Below are 16,080 nucleotides of genomic sequence, written 5' to 3' on the forward strand. Positions count from 1 at the left end.
CCTCATAGACTGTAGCCACCTCATGCAGGTGAGATGTTGAACAGCCTCATAGACTGTAGTCCCCTCATGCAGGTGAGATGTTGGAGAACAGCCTCATAGACTGTAGTCCCCTCATGCAGGTGAGATGTTGGAGAACAGCCTCATAGACTGTAGCCACCTCATGCAGGTGAGATGTTGGATAACGGCCTCGTAGACTGTAGCCACCTCATGCAGGTGAGATGTTGGAGAACAGCCTCATAGACTGTAGCCACCTCATGCAGGTGAGATGTTGGAGAACAGCCTCGTAGACTGTAGCCACCTCATGCAGGTAAGATGTTGGAGAACAGCCTCATAGACTGTAGTCACCTCATGCAGGTGAGATGTTGGAGAACAGCCTCATAGACTGTAGCCACCTCATGCAGGTGAGATGTTGAACAGCCTCATAGACTGTAGCCACCTCATGCAGGTGAGATGTTGGAGAACAGCCTCGTAGACTGTAGTCCCCTCATGCAGGTGAGATGTTGGAGAACAGCCTCGTAGACTGTAGTCACCTCATGCAGGTGAGAGATGTTGGAGAACAGCCTCGTAGACTGTAGTCACCTCATGCAGGTGAGATGTTGGAGAACAGCCTCGTAGACTGTAGTCACCTCATGCAGGTGAGATGTTGGAGAACAGCCTCATAGACTGTAGCCACCTCATGCAGGTGAGATGTTGGAGAACAGCCTCATAGACTGTAGTCACCTCATGCAGGTGAGATGTTGGAGAACAGCCTCATAGACTGTAGTCACCTCATGCAGGTGAGATGTTGGAGAACAGCCTCATAGACTGTAGCCACCTCATGCAGGTGAGATGTTGGAGAACAGCCTCATAGACTGTAGTCACCTCATGCAGGTGAGATGTTGGAGAACAGCCTCATAGACTGTAGTCACCTCATGCAGGTGAGATGTTGGAGAACAGCCTCATAGACTGTAGTCACCTCATGCAGGTGAGATGTTGGAGAACAGCCTCATAGACTGTAGCCACCTCATGCAGGTGAGATGTTGGAGAACAGCCTCGTAGACTGTAGTCACCTCATGCAGGTGAGATGTTGGAGAACAGCCTCATAGACTGTAGTCCCCTCATGCAGGTGAGATGTTGGAGAACAGCCTCGTAGACTGTAGTCCCCTCATGCAGGTGAGATGTTGGAGAACAGCCTCGTAGACTGTAGCCACCTCATGCAGGTGAGATGTTGAACAGCCTCATAGACTGTAGCCACCTCATGCAGGTGAGATGTTGGAGAACAGCCTCGTAGACTGTAGCCACCTCATGCAGGTGAGATGTTGGAGAACAGCCTCATAGACTGTAGCCACCTCATGCAGGTGAGATGTTGAACAGCCTCATAGACTGTAGTCACCTCATGCAGGTGAGATGTTGGAGAACAGCCTCGTAGACTGTAGCCACCTCATGCAGGTGAGATGTTGGAGAACAGCCTCATAGACTGTAGCCACCTCATGCAGGTGAGATGTTGGAGAACAGCCTCATAGACTGTAGCCACCTCATGCAGGTGAGATGTTGAACAGCCTCATAGACTGTAGCCACCTCATGCAGGTGAGATGTTGGAGAACAGCCTCATAGACTGTAGCCACCTCATGCAGGTGAGATGTTGGAGAACAGCCTCGTAGACTGTAGCCACCTCATGCAGGTGAGATGTTGGAGAACAGCCTCATAGACTGTAGCCACCTCATGCAGGTGAGATGTTGGAGAACAGCCTCGTAGACTGTAGCCACCTCATGCAGGTGAGATGTTGGAGAACAGCCTCGTAGACTGTAGCCACCTCATGCAGGTGAGATGTTGGAGAACAGCCTCATAGACTGTAGCCACCTCATGCAGGTGAGATGTTGGAGAACAGCCTCATAGACTGTAGCCACCTCATGCAGGTGAGATGTTGGAGAACAGCCTCATAGACTGTAGCCACCTCATGCAGGTGAGATGTTGGAGAACAGCCTCATAGACTGTAGCCACCTCATGCAGGTGAGATGTTGAACAGCCTCATAGACTGTAGCCACCTCATGCAGGTGAGATGTTGGAGAACAGCCTCATAGACTGTAGCCACCTCATGCAGGTGAGATGTTGGAGAACAGCCTCATAGACTGTAGCCACCTCATGCAGGTGAGATGTTGGAGAACAGCCTCATAGACTGTAGTCCCCTCATGCAGGTGAGATGTTGGAGAACGGCCTCGTAGACTGTAGCCACCTCATGCAGGTGAGATGTTGGAGAACAGCCTCATAGACTGTAGCCACCTCATGCAGGTGAGAGATGTTGGAGAACAGCCTCAGACTGTAGCCACCTCATGCAGGTGAGATGTTGGAGAACAGCCTCATAGACTGTAGCCACCTCATGCAGGTGAGATGTTGGAGAACAGCCTCATAGACTGTAGCCACCTCATGCAGGTGAGATGTTGGAGAACAGCCTCGTAGACTGTAGCCACCTCATGCAGGTGAGATGTTGGAGAACAGCCTCATAGACTGTAGCCACCTCATGCAGGTGAGATGTTGGAGAACAGCCTCGTAGACTGTAGCCACCTCATGCAGGTGAGATGTTGGAGAACAGCCTCATAGACTGTAGCCACCTCATGCAGGTGAGATGTTGGAGAACAGCCTCATAGACTGTAGCCACCTCATGCAGGTGAGATGTTGGAGAACAGCCTCATAGACTGTAGCCACCTCATGCAGGTGAGATGTTGGAGAACAGCCTCGTAGACTGTAGCCACCTCATGCAGGTGAGAGATGTTGAACAGCCTCGTAGACTGTAGCCACCTCACGCGGGTTGGAGAGCGACCTCGTGGACTGTAGCCACCTCACGCGGGTTGGAGAGCGACCTCGTGGACTGTAGCCACCTCACGCGGGTTGGAGAGCGACCTCGTGGACTGTAGCCACCTCACGCGGGTTGGAGAGCGACCTCGTGGACTGTAGCCACCTCACGCGGGTTGGAGAGCGACCTCGTGGACTGTAGCCACCTCACGCGGGTTGGAGAGCGACCTCGTGGACTGTAGCCACCTCACGCGGGTTGGAGAGCGACCTCGTGGACTGTAGCCACCTCACGCGGGTTGGAGAGCGACCTCGTGGACTGTAGCCACCTCACGCGGGTTGGAGAGCGGCCTCGTGGACTGTAGCCACCTCACGCGGGTTGGAGAGCGACCTCGTGGACTGTAGCCACCTCACGCGGGTTGGAGAGCGGCCTCGTAGACTGTAGCCACCTCACGCGGGTTGGAGAGCGGCCTCGTAGCCCCCTCACGTGGGTTGGAGAGCGGCCTCGTAGACTGTAGCTACCTCACGTGGGTGATACAGCCTTAATTAATAAAGGGGTAAATAGATTTCATTCTCACTCATCTGCACACAATATCCCATAATGACAAAGTGAAAACATGGTTTTAGACAAAAAATGAAATGCTGAAATATCTCATTTACATAAGTATTCACACCCCTGAGTCAATACTTTGTCTTTTTAGACTTCAGTGCAGATTTTGACATTATTGATCATATTCTGCTGCTGGAAAGACACATATGTGTTATGGCTTTACACCCCCTGCTATGATGTGGATAAAGAGTTACCTGTCTAACAGAACACAGAGGGTTCTTTAATGGAAGCCTCTCCAACATAATCCAGGTAGAGTCAGGAATTCCCCAGGGCAGCTGTCTAGGCCCCTTACTTGTTTCAATATTTACTGATGACATGCCACTGACTGAGTAAAGCCAGTGTGTCTATGTATGTGGATGACTCAACACTGTACACGTCAGCTACTACAGAGACTGAAATGACTGCAACACTCAACAAAGAGCTGCAGTTAGTTTCAGAATGGGTGGCAAGGAATAAGTTAGACCTAAATATTTCTAAAACTAAAAGCATTGTATTTGGAACAAAACACTCACTAAACCCTAAACCTCAACTACCTCATGTAATGAATAATGTGGAAATTGAGCAAGTTGTGATGACTAAACTGCTTGGAGTAACTCTGGATTGTAAACTGTCATGGCCAAAACACATTGATACAACAGTAGCTAAGATGGGGAGAAGTCTGTCCATAATAAAGCAATGCTCTACCTTCTTAACAACACTATCAACAAGGCAGGTTCTACAGGCCCTAGTTTCTACCTTAACAACACTATCAACAAGGCAGGTCCTACTGTCCCTAGTTTCTACCTTCTTAACAACACTGTCAACAAGGCAGGTCCTACAGGCCCTAGTTTCTACCTTCTTAACAACACTATCAACAAGGCAGGTCCTACAGTCCCTAGTTTCTACCTTCTTAACAACACTATCAACAAGGCAGGTCCTACAGGCCCTAGTTTCTACCTTCTTAACAACACTATCAACAAGGCAGGTCCTACAGGCCCTAGTTTCTACCTTCTTAACAGCACTATCAACAAGGCAGGTTCTACAGGCCCTAGTTTCTACCTTCTTAACAACACTATCAACAAGGCAGGTCCTACAGGCCCTAGTTTCTACCTTCTTAACAACACTATCAACAAGGCAGGTCCTACAGGCCCTAGTTTCTACCTTCTTAACAACACTATCAACAAGGCAGGTTCTACAGGCCCTAGTTTCTACCTTCTTAACAACACTATCAACAAGGCAGGCCCTAGTTTCTACCTTCTTAACAACACTATCAACAAGGCAGATCCTACAGGCCCTAGTCTCTACCTTCTTAACAACACTATCAACAAGGCAGGTCCTACAGGCCCTAGTTTCTACCTTCTTAACAACACTATCAACAAGGCAGGTCCTACAGGCCCTGGTTTCTACCTTCTTAACAACACTATCAACAAGGCAGGTCCTACAGGCCCTAGTTTCTACCTTCTTAACAACACTATCAACAAGGCAGGTCCTACAGGCCCTAGTTTCTACCTTCTTAACAACACTATCAACAAGGCAGGTCCTACAGGCCCTAGTTTCTACCTTCTTAACAACACTATCAACAAGGCAGGTCCTACAGGCCCTAGTTTCTACCTTCTTAACAACACTATCAACAAGGCAGGTCCTACAGGCCCTAGTTTCTACCTTCTTAACAACACTATCAACAAGGCAGGTCCTACAGGCCCTAGTTTCTACCTTCTTAACAACACTATCAACAAGGCAGGTCCTACAGGCCCTAGTTTCTACCTTCTTAACAACACTATCAACAAGGCAGGTCCTACAGGCCCTAGTTTCTACCTTCTTAACAACACTATCAACAAGGCAGGTCCTACAGGCCCTAGTTTTGTCGCACCTGGACTACTGATCAGTTGTGTGGTCAGGTGCCACAACAAAGGATTTTTCTCCTATCACAGCCATTAAACTCTGTAACTGTTTTAAAGTCACCATTGGCCTCGTGGTGAAATCCCTGAGTGGTTTCCTTCCTCTCTGGCAACTGAGTTAAGGATGCCTGTGTAGGAACTGGGTGTATTGATACACCAGCCATAGTGTAGTAACTTCACCATGCTCTAACGGATATTCAATGTCTGCTTTTTATTTTATTTTTACCCATCTACCTATAGGTGCCTTTTGCGAGGCATTGGAAAACCTCCCTGGTCTTTGTGGTTTGTGTTTGACATTCTGTGCTCGACTGAGTGACCTGACAGATAATTGTATGTGTGGAGAACAGACAGGTAATTGTTCAAAAATAATGTTGAACACTATTATTGTACGGAGTGAGTCCAGGCAATTTGTGACTTGTTGAGTACATGTTTACTCCTGATCTTATTTAGACATAACACAGGGGTTGAATACTTATTGACTCAAGACATTTCAGCTCTTACATATATTATATTTTTTTACATAATTTGTAAACATTTCAAAAAATATAATTGGTCTTTGACTTTATGGGGTAATGTGTGTGTGTGTGTAGGCCAGTAACAAAACCTTTATTTAATCCATTGTAAATTCAGTAGTCATCTATCTATTCTGAACGCACTGTATATCCACTCTAACACAAACATTTTTAAAACCTTTATTTACATCCACAAATCTTACATTAGTCATTTAGCAGACTCTCTGATCCAGAGAGACTTAGTGAGTCATTTAGCAGACTCTGATCCAGAGAGACTTAGTGAGTCATTTAGCAGACTCTCTTATCCAGAGAGACTTAGTAGTGAGTCATTTAGCAGACTCTCTTATCCAGAGAGACTTAGTAGTGAGTCATTTAGCAGACTCTCCTATCCAGAGAGACTTAGTAGTGAGTCATTTAGCAGACTCTCTTATCCAGAGAGACTTAGTAGTGAGTCATTTAGCAGACTCTCTTATCCAGAGAGACTTAGTAGTGAGTCATTTAGCAGACTCTGATCCAGAGAGACTTAGTAGTGAGTCATTTAGCAGACTCTCCTATCCAGAGAGACTTAGTAGTGAGTCATTTAGCAGACTCTCCTATCCAGAGAGACTTAGTAGTGAGTCATTTAGCAGACTCTCTGATCCAGAGAGACTTAGTAGTGAGTCATTTAGCAGACTCTCCTATCCAGAGAGACTTAGTAGTGAGTCATTTAGCAGACTCTGATCCAGAGAGACTTAGTAGTGAGTCATTTAGCAGACTCTCCTATCCAGAGAGACTTAGTAGTGAGTCATTTAGCAGACTCTCTTATCCAGAGAGACTTAGTAGTGAGTCATTTAGCAGACTCTCTTATCCAGAGAGACTTAGTAGTGAGTCATTTAGCAGACTCTCTTATCCAGAGAGACTTAGTAGTGAGTCATTTAGCAGACTCTGATCCAGAGAGACTTAGTAGTGAGTCATTTAGCAGACTCTGATCCAGAGAGACTTAGTAGTGAGTCATTTAGCAGACTCTGATCCAGAGAGACTTAGTAGTGAGTCATTTAGCAGACTGATCCAGAGAGACTTAGTAGTGAGTCATTGAGCAGACTCTCTTATCCAGAGAGACTTAGTAGTGAGTCATTTAGCAGACTCTGATCCAGAGAGACTTAGTAGTGAGTCATTTAGCAGACTCTCTTATCCAGAGAGACTTAGTAGTGAGTCATTTAGCAGACTCTCTGATCCAGAGAGACTTAGTAGTGAGTCATTTAGCAGACTCTCTGATCCAGAGAGACTCAGTAGTGAGTCATTTAGCAGACTCTCTGATCCAGAGAGACTCAGTAGTGAGTCATTTAGCAGACGCTCTTATCCAGAGACTTAGTAGTGAGTCATTTAGCAGACTCTCTTATCCAGAGAGACTCAGTAGTGAGTCATTTAGCAGACTCTCTTATCCAGAGAGACTTAGTAGTGAGTGTATACATTTTCACATTTGTTCGTACTGGTCCCTCGTGGGAATCGAACCCACAACCCTGGCATTGCAAGGGCCCTGCCCTACGTGACCATTCAGAATGCATGGATGTAATAATGGAGGGAAAGTCCTTTCTCCTCCTCTGTATTCCCCAGCTGTTTAATCTGCTGATCCCTCTTCTCTCTCCAGACGGTGTACTCCATGGCTGTGTTTCCATTCCCTCAGCTGGCTGAACTCAGAGAGAAATACACCTACAACATCACCCCCTTCCCCACCTCCACCCCCACCGGCAGGTTGGTCAATGTCCCTACAACATCACCCCCTTCCCCACCTCCACCTCCAACGGCAGGTTGGTCAATGTCCCTACAACATCACCCCCTTCCCCACCTCCACCTCCAACGGCAGGTTGGTTAATGTCCCTACAACATCACCCCCTTCCCCACCTCCACCTCCAACGGCAGGTTGGTTAATGTCCCTACAACATCACCCCCTTCCCCACCTCCACCCCCAACGGCAGGTTGGTTAATGTCCCTACAACATCACCCCCTTCCCCACCTCCACCTCCAACGCCAGGTTGGTTAATGTCCCTACAACATCACCCCCTTCCCCACCTCCACCTCCAACGGCAGGTTGGTCAATGTCCCTACAACATCACCCCCTTCCCCACCTCCACCTCCAACGGCAGGTTGGTTAATGTCCCTACAACATCACCCTTCCCCACCTCCACCTCCAACGGCAGGTTGGTTAATGTCCCTACAACATCACCCCCTTCCCCACCTCCACCTCCAACGGCAGGTTGGTTAATGTCCCTACAACATCACCCCCTTCTCCACCTCCACCTCCAACGGCAGGTTGGTCAATGTCCCTACAACATCACCCCCTTCTCCACCTCCACCTCCAACGCCAGGTTGGTTAATGTCCCTACAACATCACCCCCTTCCCCACCTCCACCTCCAACGCCAGGTTGGTTAATGTCCCTACAACACCACCCTTCCCCACCTCCACCTCCAACGGCAGGTTGGTTAATGTCCCTACAACATCACCCCCTTCCCCACCTCCACCTCCAACGGCAGGTTGGTTAATGTCCCTACAACATCACCCTTCCCCACCTCCACCTCCAACGGCAGGTTGGTTAATGTCCCTACAACATCACCCCCTTCCCCACCTCCACCTCCAACGGCAGGTTGGTTAATGTCCCTACAACATCACCCCCTTCCCCACCTCCACCTCCAACGGCAGGTTGGTTAATGTCCCTACAACATCACCCCCTTCCCCACCTCCACCTCCAACGGCAGGTTGGTCAATGTCCCTACAACATCACCCCCTTCTCCACCTCCACCTCCAACGCCAGGTTGGTTAATGTCCCTACAACATCACCCCCTTCCCCACCTCCACCTCCAACGGCAGGTTGGTCAATGTCCCTACAACATCACCCCCTTCTCCACCTCCACCTCCAACGCCAGGTTGGTTAATGTCCCTACAACATCACCCCCTTCCCCACCTCCACCTCCACCGCCAGGTTGGTTAATGTCCCTACAACATCACCCCCTTCCCCACCTCCACCTCCAACGCCAGGTTGGTTAATGTCCCTACAACATCACCCCCTTCTCCACCTCCACCTCCAACGCCAGGTTGGTTAATGTCCCTACAACATCACCCCCTTCCCCACCTCCACCTCCAACGCCAGGTTGGTTAATGTCCCTACAACATCACCCCCTTCTCCACCTCCACCCCCAATGGCAGGTTGGTTAATGTCCCTACAACATCACCCCCTTCCCCACCTCCACCCCCAACGCCAGGTTGGTTAATGTCCCTACAACATCACCCCCTTCTCCACCTCCACCTCCAACGGCAGGTTGGTTAATGTCCCTACAACATCACCCCCTTCCCCACCTCCACCGGCAGGTTGGTTAATGTCCCTACAACATCACCCCCTTCCCCACCTCCAACGCCAGGTTGGTTAATGTCCCTACAACATCACCCCCTTCCCCACCTCCACCTCCAACGCCAGGTTGGTTAATGTCCCTACAACATCACCCCCTTCCCCACCTCCAACGCCAGGTTGGTTAATGTCCCTACAACATCACCCCCTTCTCCACCTCCACCTCCAACGGCAGGTTGGTTAATGTCCCTACAACATCACCCCCTTCCCCACCTCCACCGGCAGGTTGGTTAATGTCCCTACAACATCACCCCCTTCCCCACCTCCACCTCCAACGCCAGGTTGGTTAATGTCCCTACAACATCACCCCCTTCCCCACCTCCAACGCCAGGTTGGTTAATGTCCCTACAACATCACCCCCTTCCCCACCTCCACCTCCAACGCCAGGTTGGTTAATGTCCCTACAACATCACCCCCTTCCCCACCTCCAACGCCAGGTTGGTTAATGTCCCTACAACATCACCCTTCCCCACCTCCACCTCCAACGCCAGGTTGGTTAATGTCCCTACAACATCACCCTTCCCCACCTCCACCTCCAACGCCAGGTTGGTTAATGTCCCTACAACATCACCCTTCCCCACCTCCACCTCCAACGCCAGGTTGGTTAATGTCCCTACAACATCACCCCCTTCCCCACCTCCACCCCCAACGGCAGGTTGGTTAATGTCCCTACAACATCACCCCCTTCCCCACCTCCACCTCCAACGCCAGGTTGGTTAATGTCCCTACAACATCACCCTTCCCCACCTCCACCTCCAACGGCAGGTTGGTTAATGTCCCTACAACATCACCCCCTTCCCCACCTCCACCTCCAACGGCAGGTTGGTTAATGTCCCTACAACATCACCCTTCCCCACCTCCACCTCCAACGGCAGGTTGGTTAATGTCCCTACAACATCACCCCCTTCCCCACCTCCACCTCCAACGCCAGGTTGGTTAATGTCCCTACAACATCACCCCCTTCCCCACCTCCACCCCCAACGGCAGGTTGGTTAATGTCCCTACAACATCACCCCCTTCCCCACCTCCACCTCCAACGGCAGGTTGGTTAATGTCCCTACAACATCACCCCCTTCCCCACCTCCACCTCCAACGCCAGGTTGGTTAATGTCCCTACAACATCACCCCCTTCCCCACCTCCACCCCCAACGGCAGGTTGGTTAATGTCCCTACAACATCACCCCCTTCCCCACCTCCACCCCCAACGGCAGGTTGGTTAATGTCCCTACAACATCACCCCCTTCCCCACCTCCACCTCCAACGCCAGGTTGGTTAATGTCCCTACAACATCACCCCCTTCCCCACCTCCACCGGCAGGTTGGTTAATGTCCCTACAACATCACCCCCTTCCCCACCTCCACCTCCAACGCCAGGTTGGTTAATGTCCCTACAACATCACCCCCTTCCCCACCTCCAACGCCAGGTTGGTTAATGTCCCTACAACATCACCCTTCCCCACCTCCACCTCCAACGCCAGGTTGGTTAATGTCCCTACAACATCACCCTTCCCCACCTCCACCTCCAACGCCAGGTTGGTTAATGTCCCTACAACATCACCCTTCCCCACCTCCACCTCCAACGCCAGGTTGGTTAATGTCCCTACAACATCACCCCCTTCCCCACCTCCACCGGCAGGTTGGTTAATGTCCCTACAACATCACCCTTCCCCACCTCCACCTCCAACGCCAGGTTGGTTAATGTCCCTACAACATCACCCTTCCCCACCTCCACCTCCAACGCCAGGTTGGTTAATGTCCCTACAACATCACCCCCTTCCCCACCTCCACCTCCAACGCCAGGTTGGTTAATGTCCCTACAACATCACCCTTCCCCACCTCCACCTCCAACGGCAGGTTGGTTAATGTCCCTACAACATCACCCTTCCCCACTTCCACCTCCAACGGCAGGTTGGTTAATGTCCCTACAACATCACCCCCTTCCCCACCTCCACCTCCAACGGCAGGTTGGTTAATGTCCCTACAACATCACCCTTCCCCACCTCCACCCCCAACGGCAGGTCTAGTAATGTTTTCAATGTAGGTGACTGCTGGCTGGCGGTAGAGATGGGTGACTACTGGCTGGCGGTAGAGATGGGTGACCGGCGACCGGCGGTAGAGAGACTGTGGGTGCCAAACTGGAGTGGCATCTGAATAACCCAAACCACACTGAGCTATAGTGGGCTGGTGATATTGGTGGTGATGTATACCAGTTGAAGTCTCTGAGGGTGATGAAGATGATGTATGCCAGAGGAGGTCTCTGGGGCTGGTAAAGTGATGTTGTATTCCAGAGGAGGTCTCTGGGGCTGGTAAAGTGATGATGTATTCCAGAGGAGGTCTCTGAGGCTGGTAAAGTGATGATGATGTATTCCAGAGGAGGTCTCTGGGGCTGGTAAAGTGATGTTGTATTCCAGAGGAGGTCTCTGGGGCTGGTAAAGTGATGATGTTGTATTACAGAGGAGGTCTCTGGGGCTGGTAAAGTGATGTTGTATTCCAGAGGAGGTCTCTGGGGCTGGTAAAGTGATGATGATGTATTCCAGAGGAGGTCTCTGGGGCTGGTAAAGTGATGATGTATTCCAGAGGAGGTCTCTGGGGCTGGTAAAGTGATGTTGTATTCCAGAGGAGGTCTCTGGGGCTGGTAAAGTGATGTTGTATTCCAGAGGAGGTCTCTGGGGCTGGTAAAGTGATGTTGTATGCCAGAGGAGGTCTCTGGGGCTGGTAAAGTGATGATGTATTCCAGAGGAGGTCTCTGGGGCTGGTAAAGTGATGTTGTATGCCAGAGGAGGTCTCTGGGGCTGGTAAAGTGATGATGTATTCCAGAGGAGGTCTCTGGGGCTGGTAAAGTGATGTTGTATTCCAGAGGAGGTCTCTGGGGCTGGTAAAGTGATGATGGTGTATTACAGAGGAGGTCTCTGGGGCTGGTAAAGTGATGTTGTATTCCAGAGGAGGTCTCTGGGGCTGGTAAAGTGATGATGTATTCCAGAGGAGGTCTCTGGGGCTGGTAAAGTGATGTTGTATTCCAGAGGAGGTCTCTGGGGCTGGTAAAGTGATGATGTATTCCAGAGGAGGTCTCTGGGGCTGGTAAAGTGATGATGTATTCCAGAGGAGGTCTCTGGGGCTGGTAAAGTGATGTTGTATTCCAGAGGAGGTCTCTGGGGCTGGTAAAGTGATGATGTATTCCAGAGGAGGTCTCTGAGGCTGGTAAAGTGATGATGTATTCCAGAGGAGGTCTCTGGGGCTGGTAAAGTGATGATGTATTCCAGAGGAGGTCTCTGGGGCTGGTAAAGTGATGTTGTATTCCAGAGGAGGTCTCTGGGGCTGGTAAAGTGATGTTGTATTCCAGAGGTCTCTGGGGCTGGTAAAGTGATGTTGTATTCCAGAGGTCTCTGGGGCTGGTAAAGTGATGATGTATTCCAGAGGTCTCTGGGGCTTGTAAAGTGATGTTGTATTCCAGAGGTCTCTGGGGCTGGTAAAGTGATGATGTATTCCAGAGGAGGTCTCTGGGGCTGGTAAAGTGATGTTGTATTCCAGAGGTCTCTGGGGCTGGTAAAGTGATGTTGTATTCCAGAGGAGGTCTCTGGGGCTGGTAAAGTGATGTTGTATTCCAGAGGAGGTCTCTGGGGCTGGTAAAGTGATGTTGTATTCCAGAGGTCTCTGGGGCTGGTAAAGTGATGATGTATTCCAGAGGTCTCTGGGGCTGGTAAAGTGATGTTGTATTCCAGAGGTCTCTGGGGCTGGTAAAGTGATGATGTATTCCAGAGGTCTCTGGGGCTGGTAAAGTGATGTTGTATTCCAGAGGAGGTCTCTGGGGCTGGTAAAGTGATGTTGTATTCCAGAGGTCTCTGGGGCTGGTAAAGTGATGATGTATTCCAGAGGTCTCTGGGGCTGGTAAAGTGATGTTGTATTCCAGAGGTCTCTGGGGCTGGTAAAGTGATGATGTATTCCAGAGGAGGTCTCTGGGGCTGGTAAAGTGATGATGTATTCCAGAGGAGGTCTCTGGGGCTGGTAAAGTGATGTTGTATTCCAGAGGTCTCTGGGGCTGGTAAAGTGATGATGTATTCCAGAGGTCTCTGGGGCTGGTAAAGTGATGTTGTATTCCAGAGGTCTCTGGGGCTGGTAAAGTGATGATGTATTCCAGAGGAGGTCTCTGGGGCTGGTAAAGTGATGTTGTATTCCAGAGGAGGTCTCTGGGGCTGGTAAAGTGATGATGTATTCCAGAGGAGGTCTCTGGGGCTGGTAAAGTGATGATGTATTCCAGAGGAGGTCTCTGGGGCTGGTAAAGTGATGATGTATTCCAGAGGAGGTCTCTGGGGCTGGTAAAGTGATGATGTATTCCAGAGGAGGTCTCTGGGGCTGGTAAAGTGATGATGTATTCCAGAGGAGGTCTCTGGGGCTGGTAAAGTGATGATGTATTCCAGAGGAGGTCTCTGGGGCTGGTAAAGTGATGATGTATTCCAGAGGAGGTCTCTGGGGCTGGTAAAGTGATGATGTATTCCAGAGGAGGTCTCTGGGGCTGGTAAAGTGATGATGTTGTATTCCAGAGGAGGTCTCTGGGGCTGGTAAAGTGATGATGTATTCCAGAGGAGGTCTCTGGGGCTGGTAAAGTGATGATGTATTCCAGAGGAGGTCTCTGGGGCTGGTAAAGTGATGATGTATTCCAGAGGAGGTCTCTGAGGCTGGTAAAGTGATGATGTTGTATTCCAGAGGAGGTCTCTGGGGCTGGTAAAGTGATGATGTATTCCAGAGGAGGTCTCTGGGGCTGGTAAAGTGATGTTGTATTCCAGAGGAGGTCTCTGGGGCTGGTAAAGTGATGATGTATTCCAGAGGAGGTCTCTGGGGCTGGTAAAGTGATGATGTTGTTGTATTCCAGTGGTGGTCTAGGTGGCTGGGAGGGTGATGAAGACGAGGATGAAGATGAAGATGCAGTGGTGACGGCAGCGTTGGGATGTTTGGGTCCACTGGGGGGGCTGTTAGCTCCAGAACTACAGCGGTACCAGAGACACATCAAAGGTTGGTCTGACCCCTGACCTCTTTAATAGAAGACAGTGTATATAGACCTAGAGTCCTGCTCTCTCCTCCAGGTCCATTAGTTTAATGTAGTAGAAGACAGTGTATATAGACCTAGAGTCCTGCTCTCTCCTCCTCCAGGTCCATTAGTTTAATGTAGTAGAAGACAGTGTATATAGACCTAGAGTCCTGCTCTCTCCTCCAGGTCCATTAGTTTAATGTAGTAGAAGACAGTGTATATAGACCTAGAGTCCTGCTCTCTCCTCCAGGTCCATTAGTTTAATGTAGTAGTAGACATTGTATATAGACCTAGAGTCCTGCTCTCTCCTCCAGGTCCATTAGTTTAATGTAGTAGAAGACAGTGTATATAGACCTAGAGTCCTGCTCTCTCCTCCAGGTCCATTAGTTTAATGTAGTAGTAGACAGTGTATATAGACCTAGAGTCCTGCTCTCTCCTCCTCCAGGTCCATTAGTTTAATGTAGTAGAAGACAGTGTATATAGACCTAGAGTCCTGCTCTCTCCTCCGGGTCCATTAGTTTAATGTAGTAGAAGACAGTGTATATAGACCTAGAGTCCTGCTCTCTCCTCCAGGTCCTTTAGTTTAATGTAGTAGTAGACAGTGTATATAGACCTAGAGTCCTGCTCTCTCCTCCAGGTCCATTAGTTTAATGTAGTAGAAGACAGTGTATATAGACCTAGAGTCCTGCTCTCTCCTCCAGGTCCATTAGTTTAATGTAGTAGTAGACAGTGTATATAGACCTAGAGTCCTGCTCTCTCCTCCAGGTCCATTAGTTTAATGTAGTAGAAGACAGTGTATATAGACCTAGAGTCCTGCTCTCTCCTCCTCCAGGTCCATTAGTTTAATGTAGTAGTAGACAGTGTATATAGACCTAGAGTCCTGCTCTCTCCTCCAGGTCCATTAGTTTAATGTAGTAGTAGACAGTGTATATAGACCTAGAGTCCTGCTCTCTCCTCCTCCAGGTCCATTAGTTTAATGTAGTAGTAGACAGTGTATATAGACCTAGAGTCCTGCTCTCTCCTCCAGGTCCATTAGTTTAATGTAGTAGTAGACAGTGTATATAGACCTAGAGTCCTGCTCTCTCCTCCAGGTCCGTTAGTTTAATGTAGTAGTAGACAGTGTATATAGACCTAGAGTCCTGCTCTCTCCTCCAGGTCCATTAGTTTAATGTAGTAGTAGACAGTGTATATAGACCTAGAGTCCTGCTCTCTCCTCCAGGTCCGTTAGTTTAATGTAGTAGTAGACAGTGTATATAGACCTAGAGTCCTGCTCTCTCCTCCGGGTCCATTAGTTTAATGTAGTAGAAGACAGTGTATATAGACCTAGAGTCCTGCTCTCTCCTCCTCCAGGTCCATTAGTTTAATGTAGTAGAAGACAGTGTATATAGACCTAGAGTCCTGCTCTCTCCTCCAGGTCCATTAGTTTAATGTAGTAGAAGACAGTGTATATAGACCTAGAGTCCTGCTCTCTCCTCCTCCAGGTCCATTAGTTTAATGTAGTAGTAGACAGTGTATATAGACCTAGAGTCCTGCTCTCTCCTCCGGGTCCATTAGTTTAATGTAGTAGAAGACAGTGTATATAGACCTAGAGTCCTGCTCTCTCCTCCAGGTCCATTAGTTTAATGTAGTAGAAGACAGTGTATATAGACCTAGAGTCCTGCTCTCTCCTCCAGGTCCATTAGTTTAATGTAGTAGAAGACAGTGTATATAGACCTAGAGTCCTGCTCTCTCCTCCAGGTCCATTAGTTTAATGTAGTAGTAGACAGTGTATATAGACCTAGAGTCCTGCTCTCTCCTCCAGGTCCATTAGTTTAATGTAGTAGTAGACAGTGTATATAGACCTAGAGTCCTGCTCTCTCCTCCAGGTCCGTTAGTTTAATGTAGTAGTAGACAGTGTATATAGACCTAGAGTC

The 16,080-nt window shown here is 49.3% G+C and overlaps 1 protein-coding gene across 1 annotated transcript in view; it reads left to right on the forward strand.

Moving 5' to 3' along the window:
* Window positions 1-16,080, forward strand: part of tbc1d30 (TBC1 domain family, member 30) — a 60,177-nt gene that overhangs the window by 32,582 nt on the left and 11,515 nt on the right. The window contains 2 exon segments of the mRNA XM_071331580.1: window positions 7,393-7,496; window positions 14,012-14,151. Of these exon segments, the coding sequence (XP_071187681.1) occupies window positions 7,393-7,496; window positions 14,012-14,151 (244 nt within the window).

The sequence above is a fragment of the Salvelinus alpinus genome, chromosome 11 (genome assembly GCF_045679555.1).
Source record: "Salvelinus alpinus chromosome 11, SLU_Salpinus.1, whole genome shotgun sequence".
NCBI lineage: Eukaryota > Metazoa > Chordata > Actinopteri > Salmoniformes > Salmonidae > Salvelinus > Salvelinus alpinus.